The 10,562-nt window shown below is 41.3% G+C and overlaps 1 protein-coding gene across 1 annotated transcript; it reads right to left on the bottom strand.

Annotated features, from left to right (window-relative positions):
* Nucleotides 1–352: 352 nt before the first annotated feature.
* Nucleotides 353–3,678, bottom strand: LOC125454493 (secreted phosphoprotein 24-like). Its single transcript, XM_048535340.2, has 7 exons — nt 3,554–3,678; nt 3,309–3,412; nt 2,984–3,112; nt 2,505–2,636; nt 1,948–1,987; nt 1,051–1,095; nt 353–618 (listed from the first exon to the last, which is right to left on the bottom strand). Exons 1-7 carry the CDS (start codon nt 3,603–3,605, stop codon nt 605–607), a joined length of 516 nt encoding a protein of 171 aa, XP_048391297.2. The 5' UTR covers nt 3,606–3,678; the 3' UTR covers nt 353–604.
* Between the last annotated feature and the right edge of the window lie 6,884 nt (nt 3,679–10,562).

Here is a 10,562-nt window from a genome sequence, read left to right as displayed (position 1 = left end):
AACCAAATGTAAACTCTAGAACTCATTTCCAATACCAGAGAATTCAGGCCCGCACAGAATTTGCAACTATCACAAGCTGTATGTATTCATTCTGAAAGCACAATTCCTCAGATGGTTCATGAAACATTTAAATGTCATAGCCCAGGAATGATAGTTCCACTTTAATAAGGTTTTGCTGTATTGCTAATTAATTAAATCTCAACTCTGGACTTAAAACTGAGAAGTTCCAGTTCCCCAGCAGCTAGTAGTTAACATAAGGAATGTAGTCACAGTCTGTGACAAATTGGTTTGAGTGCTGTGTCTCCCTGAACTCCCATCCAAACAGTGAAATGAGGAACAACATTGAGAGAAATTTCAGGAAACATTCTCTTTACAATTTTAATGTGATCCACAGAATACAAGACAACACACACCAAAAGACGGAACATTTACACACTATAGAAACTTCCAGTTACAGTGAAATATACAGTCAGGAAGCCCAGGTTTACATATGAACAAGTAAAGTACAATTGATAACATCTTCTTTAATTGGAATGAGGTCTTGTGTTAACACCAAGCTCGGATTTCCAAAAATTTCATTCCTGCTTAGTGTCGGGATCTAGAATCACCACAGTGTTCCTGGAATGAACAGAAATGAACACAATAGTTATTATCACAGAATCTCTACAGTGTGGAAACAGGTCCTATGGCCCACCAAGCTCACATCGATCCTCAGAGCACCCCACCCAGACCTATCCCCGATAACCCACCTAATCTACACATGCCTAAGCACTATGGGCAATTTAACATGGCCAATCTACCTAGCCTGCACATCTTTGGACTGAGGGAGGAAACCGGAGCACCCGAAGGAAACCCACGCAGACACGGGGAGAATGTGCAAACTCCACACAGACAGTCGCCTGTGGGTGGAATCAACCCGGTTCCCTGGTGCTGTGAGGGAACAGTGCTAACCACTGGGCCACGGTGGATGGATTGAGTTCAATGTTTTATTGTTATGGATGATCATGATTGAGAGACAATTCTTGGCGCAAAGTTCCAGTTTATACTCACGTTTGAAGCCTCCCGCAGTGACCAGTCTTTTGATTTGCTTCACACCTGCATTTAAAAATATCAGATTATTGATTTATTGTCAGGAATCAATGAATCATTTTGTTATTGTTCTAAACTATCAGATTCTTCTGTGAATAACTGAGTTCTGTACTGCTATGTTTAAAAACATGATGAGCTGTTAACTCCTTAAATTTTGGAGTCGAGATTCAGAGACTCAGGACTGGAGTGGAGGATCCCTCTTCAAATATCTCCTATTCTCCAGCACAGCAATAATCATTCCACTTGTGGGACGGTGGAGCTGTGGTGTTGGTGGATAAACTAACATGGTGGGAGATTGTTGATCGGTTTATATCTGGTGTATTCTCTCAAGAACACAAGAACTATTGAAAAGACAAGGAATGCTGGAGAACCTCAGCCAGTCTGGCAGCATCTTTGGAAAGAGAAACAGGTTTTACTCTTCTTCAAAAGTCATACTGGCCTTGGCAGAGCAGTTCTGCATCTCGCTCCACAGGCGCTGCCAGATCTGCTGAGATACACCGGCACCTACTGGTTTTGTGTCTAGTTTTCAGAATCTGCGTTATTTTAATTTTACACAGGAATTATTGTCTGGTAAGTATTGAAAATGCAAAAGTCGATTCGATTACATTATTCTAGTGTGAGATATTCTTCATGGGGAAAAGCAAACATCTCTACTTAAGTTCCTCCCAACATCCTTTGATGAGCACAGGCAAAGACTTGACAAGATTCTTGTGTTTGTCTTCCTTTCCCAACTTATTCTGGATGACATTGAATTCAATAAAAACACAGCACAGTGCTGTCACAGACTCCACTCTAACCAGAGAAATACACTTTGTTGTTGCCAATAGTGTTGTGGTAAAAATCCAGATTTATACTCACGTTTGTAGACTCCTGGGCGAGATGTTTTCCTGGTTTTCACCTGAATTAAAATCAAAATATTTTGCTGTTTAGCCCTGGGACAGGAGTGAAGCATTAATTTGAGCATGATTCCCAATTCGGTAACCCTTTAAAATTAAATGAGGAATTTTAAATGGTTAAATTTCTGGGATGGGGTGCAGTGTTTCAGTGTGGAGTGGTGAAGGCTTCATCAAATATGTGGATAGTTTATGGTATAACAATAATGAGTGCAGTCCTGGTTCAGTTTGGTCAATGGTCGAAGTATTAAAGCAACACAATGGACTGTGTCCTGTTAACCCTCAGATAATAAAGAGGAATTATTTCTTTGAACAGCAGCAAGCAGTAATAATATCTCTGTACATGTCTACTGCTGGTGCAAAGCAAGGAACAAGTCTGATTATTATTTCATTGCCACAGGAGTTTGCCAAAGGAAGAGTTTGAAGATTCAAAATACAACTTTGAGCCTGACAAAATCTGGTCTAGACTAAAGCGCAAAATCAGAGACCCTATTGTCCAGATGAGTTACGTTGTGAGGTTACCTCGATGCTGTTTTCACTGGACTCGAAAGATCCACTTCTGCTGTCAAATGTCTTCAATCCCCGACACTCCACATCAATGTCAACAACTTCATCAGCAAAATATTCAACGTGGCTCTTGCAAAATCCTTTCGCCTGCCAAATGAAATGAGAGAGCATTGAGGTTATTGATCACAACAAGCTTGGCAATCACTTAAGGAGCATTCATGATGTAATTTACTGCACATTCTACTTTCTATAGTATATCCCAGTACGCACAACCCTTTCTACTATGTACTCAGTTGAGACAATCTCTCTACGACATAATCCATGGCACACGGTTGTTTCTGTCAATATACATCACCCTTTCTATGTGATATGTCAGTAAATGTGACCTCTAATTGAGGTCATATTGCCCTTCCTATGACATAACTCAGTGTACATGATCTTTTCTATGGTATACATATGAGGGTTTGGATGCGGCTATGTAACTAAGAACTTACTGCAGACTTTTTGGTTCGGAAGCGGCAGCTGGGATCATCAAATTCCAGTCCAGAATTCTTGGAGCAGACGGTTTCTTTCACAGAGAATGTTAAATCCACGTTGTATGACAATTTCCCTGTGCGATAAATCTGATGGGAGAAAAACAGTTTATTAGTGTCTGATTGTGTCTGACTGTGTCTGGTATTCTTACTCTGGGCTCATTCACCCATCAGCCCAAGTGTATAATAACACTCTGCTCCTGTGTAATAATCTGTGTGAACTGCACTCAGTAATGATGTCGTAGAGTTTAGAGAGTGAAACTGACTGAGACCGGGACACACTTACATCCTTCACTCTTCTCCTAGTTATCCCGCACAGATTGCTGGTCTCAGTGATTCGGTTCAGTTTTAGAACAGACACTCTCAGAGCATCTTTCGGGCTTGGTTTTCCTGTCGAGAGAAAAGAAAAGTTGTACAAAACATTCTGGAGTTCTTCAGCGAGTTATTTTACACATTGGTGATATCTCAGCGAGTGAGCCTCACTGCCAATAACTCGTTGCTTGATGAGGTGCTGCTCTCTCTGGCACCTACCTGAGCAGTGGAGAATCTGCACTGCAGCAATGGTGAGGAGGAAGACCTTCATTCTGCTTCTTGTGTGATCAGCTTGCTGCCTTCTCAGAGTAAAGGAGCTGCTTCTCTCTCTTGCTCTGCCGTTTCCTTGCTGTGTTCAGTCTTTATATCCTGTGTCTCCACCACAGTCAAACACTGACTCATATTTACTCAGTTTGGTCCTGGGCAGGGAAAGCTGCTGCCAAGTGGCTCTAATATAGGCAGAACTTCCTCTGAACATCATCATCGTGCTTAAGTTTGATGGCCATAGGTTAGTTCAGAAATCTTTCAAGATTCTTGTCCTTATCACAGTAAGAAGGAATGAGAAATGATTATATAGTTGATATTTTCCTGAAATAGTAATCTAAATATTTGGTCTAATTGTCCAATTTCGTGAGACCAAATCTCACTATGGCAGCTGGGAAAGTTTATGTTTGATTAATTGGATAAACCTGGAATATTGTATTGAAACAATTGTATTGTCTCCAGACCCATCCAGTTCACTCATATTCTGTTATGATGGAGATCTGGTTCTCTGACCGATACTTGCATTATGACCCACAGTAATGTGATTGGCACTTTAGTTCCATTTGAAATGGCAAGAATGCAACTCACGGTCATTAGTAATGTTGATCTTTCCAATAATCCACAAGTCCTGGGGATGAAGTAAAAAAGCAAATTTATGCAAATTCACACTCCCTTTTCTATACTGAACATGGATCGAAAGAGGCTGATTTTTCTTTTGCGTTCATGAAAATTGCAGTCGATAAATGGCATGAATGTTTTGCATCCTGTGATTTATGGCACTCATTTGGCCTGAAATTACACACAGATGACTCACCCAGCTACATCAAGGGGATAGAATTCTAATGCATTGATGTCCTGATAGTGTACGACAATAAGCAGTACATGTTCCTCACGAATACCACTTAGAACTTCATGTTCACACTGATTGGTTCAAAGCTCCTCCATGTCTGTTAATTTTATAATATTGTTAAAGATTGGTTTCTATGTGGAACTTCTGCATTTTGTTCAAAGGAATAAGGAGGACACTCCTTGCCTGGAAAGTGAGAGACAGATTTTCATCTCCAAATGGACATGGTAATCAGATTGTGAAATACAAAGCTTTTGTGGGTGGAAGAATAGCTTTCCTGACAACACACTGTCCTTGTGTGGCCTTTTGGTGTATTGGGAAACCCTTGCATGCAAAGCGAATGCATCCATTCTCTTCACAGGTCATTGCGAGGACCACAGGAAACTTTTAGTTCCATTCTGCGAACAAATGTCAAATACTGTCATAGGTATTGGAAGCCCTGAAATCATAAAGTTCCTGCATGGGTTCATGATCGTGGATGAAAGTTTGATGGTGAATCAAAAACATTCAGTCAGATAATTGTTAAATGTTTGGACATGTTCAGATTGCATTGTAACTGTAAATGCTTTTGATGCAATGATTCATCAGAGGGTTTTCTCCTGCAAAAGTAAATTCTTCCTTCAAATATTGTCGGAGATTACACAGGACGTTTACAATTATCAACCAGGCCATTATGCATTAAATGTGCAAAAAAATGATTAATCTTCCTTTGCTGTCATGTTTTGTGCTGTGGTTCAAATTGGTTGTTAAAACTCGACTTGATTTTGTATGCATAGGAAATCCTTGCTCTTTTTGTGAGAGCACGGCTGGTAGAGCCGAGTACTGTTGTGGAGAAGTTACTGGCCATCGTTAGGTCATTGGTTCCCCCTTCCCTTAATTGACAGGTTGTCTGCTTCAAATAGAAATGCTATTCTGCCAGCTTCAAGCTCTGTTGCTAGAAGATTTTCTTATGGAAGCTTTAACCAGTATGAATTCTTAGTTTGGTCTCTAAAGCTGAAATAAAGGATTCGCTTGCAGAGATAGAAGAGGAATGGGTAGAGATTCATGTGTAATGTTAGCACCAATGTCAAACCAGAGGCATCAAGCAGCCCATGTAATGTTGGAGATAATGGGAATGGTTAGTAAACTTTAAACTGTTTGGAGTCAACCACAGAACAAAGGAAGATGGCTGTGGTGGTTGGAGGTCAGTCATCTCAGCTCTTTGCAAGAGTTCTTCAGGGTAGTATACACAGCCCATCAATCTTCAGTTGCTTCATCAATGACCTTCCCTCCATTATTAGGTCAGAAGTGAGCATGTCTGCTGATGATTGCAGAACTTTCAGCACCATTCAAGATATTATCTGTGCCCATGTGCAACAAGAGCTGGACAACATCCAGGTTTGATCTGAAAAGTCACAAACAGCATTTGTGTCTTACAAAAGCCACACAATGGCCATGTTCAATGACAGAGAAGTGGATCATATTTCATTGCACTCCTGATTTGTGTTTTGCAGATGGTGCAATAGCATTGAGAAGCTAGGAGATGGGTTACCTGCTGCAGGATTCCCAGCCTCTGATCTGTTCCTGTAATCACACTATTTCTATGGCTAGTCCAATTCATTTCTTGACACTAAGAATTCATACTGGTTAAAGCTTCCATAAGAAAATCTTCTAGCAACAGAGCTTGAAGCTGGCAGAATAGCATTTCTATTTGAAGCAGAATACCTGTCAATTAAGGGAAGGGGGAACCAGTGACCTAACGATGGCCAGTAACTTCTCCACAACAGTACTCAGTTCTACCAGCCGAGCTCTCACAAAAAGGGCAATCATTACCCCTTGACGTTAATGGCATTGCCATAACTGGATTGTCCACTGTCAATTTCCTGGGGGTTTTCCCATTGTCCAGAAATGAATTGGACTAGCCGTAGAAATAGTGTGATTACAGGAACAGATCAGAGGCTGGGAATCCTGCAGCGGGTAACCCACCTCCTAGCTTCTCAATGCTATTGCACCATCTGCAAAACACAAATCAGGAGTGCAATGAAATATGATCCACTTGCTTTGATCTGTGCAGCTCCAACAACACTCAAAGGACTTGGCACTACCCAGGACAAATCAGTCCCACTGATTAGCATCCTATTCACCAAAATCAACATCCACTCCCTTCACCACAGATACACAGTAACAGCTTTGTGCATTATCTACAAGATTGACTGCAGTAGCTCACAAAGGCTCCTCTGACAGCACCTTCCAATCTGCAACCTCTACCACCTAGAAGGATAAGGACAGCAGATACACAGGAACACCACCAACAACAAAATCCCCTCCAAGCCATACACCATTCTGACTTGGAACTATGTCACCACTGTTGTGAGCACAAATTCCTGGAACTCCCCTGCCAGCAGGCCTGTTGGGTCTACCTAGACCGCAATGACTGTTGCAGCTCGACATAGGAGCTCAGCACCACCTTCTCCAGGCCAATTACGATTAGGCAACAAATGCTGGCCCAGCCAACAATGTCCACATTCTATAACCAAATGAAAAGAAAGAATGGAACCTTCTCGATCCTTTTCCTCTGTTGCACTAATGCTGTGCCAAACAACAACCTCACCATTTCTTTTAGCTTGACTTCAGGTTTAATCAGGAGATGTTCCTCTACAATGTGAGTAAGGGGGTAAACTGCACTACAGCAGCCTGAATGGTCTTCACAATTCAGATGGTGTTGAGTGGCTGTATAGAGACCTTGATCAGTTTTAAAAGGGCCTACTCTTGCTGTGGGGGATCCAAATCAGGTGGATGAGTAGCGCAGTCTACAATGAGAACGTGCTTTCTCCTCCCAGTCCTGCTACAGAATCTCTGCTGTTCCTCCTCGGAGTTCTGGGTTTAATCATATGGCATGAGGGATGGCATTCTATTGGTGGATTCCGGAGGGCGTTGATTAAGAAGGGGAGACATGAGTTTCAGTAAACTTTCTCCAATAGCTTCCTGTTACAAGTAACCTACTGACCTGGGTGGGTGTGGAGATATTTACACTGAACTGGAAGAGGTTTGAACAATACCTGTGAGGGTGTGCTTTGTTGAGTTGAATTGCACATTGAGAAGTTGGTGCGAACATTCTACATCTCTGCATTCTGCAGATGAGTATGTGATGGCGTGTATGATGAAGAACAGAGGCTCTTAGGGTCTTGGTCTGTGATTTCCATGAGGTGTTTTCCAGTTTATTGAGGAGGCAGTTGTAGATTGTAACTTTATCTGAACTCTTGATGAAGTGGTACATGTGCATGAGGTTCTATCAAAGGTATAAACAGGGAGGGCAATGTACTTCAGACTCTGGTTATGTTGGTGACATTCAGTTCCCCCTTAATGCTGCATTGTGAAAATGGAATGTGATAGAGACTGTTTTACTGGTGCTTGCCTTTAGGCTAGTAATGTTTCAGCATTCCCACTGCAGAAACCATTAGCAACAGCCTGCCCTGGGGAGACCAATGATTTTCCAGGAGAACTGAATGCAATAGAATAATTGCACACTTGAGGAATCCCTTACCCCAGAATCAATAACAGCCAGTGAAGTGATCAATCCCGAATACCAACTCTTAATATCAGCGTGGCTTCACTGGCCGAGCACCAGGTTTGAACCCAGACTGCCCCCGTGTTTTAGTCCAACTACCAGGGTGGGGAAGAGTTTGCTCTTCATTTCTATCAATCTGATCCCAACCAGCTCCAACTGGCTTAATGCAACAAAGCAGAATCGTAAAAGAAACTATTGAGAGATCACATCAATGTATCCATGACAGCAGAGCCTATTCAGTTCCATATGTGAAGCAATAACATCAGGAGCTTGTTTTGGAACAGGGGCTTGTTGACAGTTGTGGAGAATTTCGTGGTTGAGGTTTCCTGCTTCCGGACTTCACGAGGTGGGTCCACTGGCAAGTTTTGTGGGGGAAGGGCAGCTGAAAAAGACTTGAGAGAGGATAGACACAAATCGCTGGTCAATATTTATCCCTCATGCAAGATAATTGATTCTGTGGTCATCTAATCATTGCTGTTTGTGGGATCTTGCTGTATGTATGTTGGCGAGTGTGCTTCCCTACATATCAATAATGACCCCACTTCAAAAAAATTGCAGTTGGCTTTGGGACAACTTGAGGTTGTGAAATGTTGGCTTCCTTCTTCACCTGTGTCAGTGAAAGATGAACAGTGATCAAGCGTTGGAAATTTCCTCAGTTAGCAGATGCTGGTTGGAATGCACTTGCTTAAATAGGGCTTCAACCCAAGTTAAGGCTGTCAATTCGAAGAAAGAAAAAACTTATATGTGCATCAGGTTTTTCACAACATTTCAACAAAATACTTCGTTCAAAATGTAGTCTCTGTTAGAGGGAACACTGCAGAAAATTTGCTCATTGCAAAAGCCCCAGAAACAGCAATTTAATTATACCAGGTCACAGCAAATTCTTTGATACGGACTGAGCGATAATTATAGGCCTAGACCCTAGGATAGCTCCCTTGTTCTGCAAATAGAATTGCACATTTTTGGTGGAGGACAGTAATGTCGTGAGTTCTTTTTTAGCTACTGAAAACTTGAGTACTTACTAAAAGAATGAGCCACAAAGCCCATGGTTTGACCTAAAGATTTTTAATTACACTAAAATCAAAGAACATAAATTTTAACAATGACGCTTTCTCTTAAATTGGGTTGATTAGCTCAGTTGGCTGGATGGTCGCTTTGCAATGCAGAGTAAAGCCACCAGCATAGCTTCAATTCCTACACTGGCCGAGGTTACCGTGCAGGAGTCTCTTCCATAACCTCTCCCTTTGCCTGAGGAATGGCAACACTCAGGGTAAATCACCAGCAGTCATCTGTCTCTAATGAGAGAGCAGATTTATGGTCTACTAGGATTATGGCAATTTTACTTAAATCTGGGGTGTATACTGGAAGAAACATTTCCTTTTGATAGAGTGAGTAATGTCTGAGGTGGGGGGGGGCTTGTGTAGTGCATAGATTTAAGTTAAGATGCAGAAGATTTAGAGGTGACGTGAGAAAAAAACCTCTTCACCTAGAGGGTTATGAGAATCTGAAGTTCATTGCCTGTCAGAGTGGTAGAGGCAGAAACCCTGAAAATATTTAAGAAATATGTAGATATGCACTTGTGATGTCCAGGCATGCAAGTCTCTGGGCTAAATGCTGGAAAATGGGATGAGTATAGACTTGATGCATCAAATGTCTTGTTTCTCTGCTGCAGATCTCTATGACTGTATGATTTATATTAAAGATAATAAAAATATAAATCAATACAATTACTGTTGTCCAAGTCAAATGCCTTAATTCCATATTGCTTCCAGAACCATTAGGCTTGCATTCCAAAATTTTTAAATCAGGCGTTGGTCTAAAAATTGGTCTATACATTGATTCAGAGATTTATATGATAGTTGCAATGTTTTGAGTCTTCGGTCATTTTCTTCAGTACTCCTCAAACCATCCTAAATTTGTAACTTCCCTGTTCAATACAGACATCGCTGGCAACGTAAATGTAGTCACCTCTGATCAGAATTCTTCTGATTCCAATATTCCTTAACACTAGAATTTTGCATCTAACATTCTCTTCGCTGATCACGTAATTCAGCTAACAAGTGTTTTACTTCTTTTAATCAACACCCAGAACTTCAATGATTCTTTTCTGGAAGAAGTTTCTTTTACCCAGCTTGTTCTAAACTTTAAAACTCAATTCCTTGAGCCCAAAAACAGCCCTTTAATTTGCCAGTGTTAAACTCCTTCATCATGATCATTTATCTCCCAGGAAACCTGTTCACACAATCATTTACTGGAAACCAGTGGTTCTTTACCAGGAAAGGGACAATGATCCAAAACCACAGCAAAGTGTAGAATGTCAGGCTTTCACCACTCTGCATGTATTTCTCTCTTCTTCATGTGTCCATATGCATGTGCAAGTGTATCTGCCTGACTCTGTCTAAGCTTTGCTATTTACATACAGTAAGGTACATCTGCAAATCTCTGCCCACAGTGTGCTATTTATACCCCATGAGCTGCAACTCTATGACATCATTGGAAGGTTGCTGAAAGGTCCTAAATGCCTTTACCAACACCCCTCCTCGTGATTCTTTGCACCTGTGACAAACATT

Source organism: Stegostoma tigrinum, chromosome 7 (genome assembly GCF_030684315.1).
Source record: "Stegostoma tigrinum isolate sSteTig4 chromosome 7, sSteTig4.hap1, whole genome shotgun sequence".
Lineage (NCBI taxonomy): Eukaryota > Metazoa > Chordata > Chondrichthyes > Orectolobiformes > Stegostomatidae > Stegostoma > Stegostoma tigrinum.
This window is presented reverse-complemented; position numbering and strand designations above follow the sequence as displayed.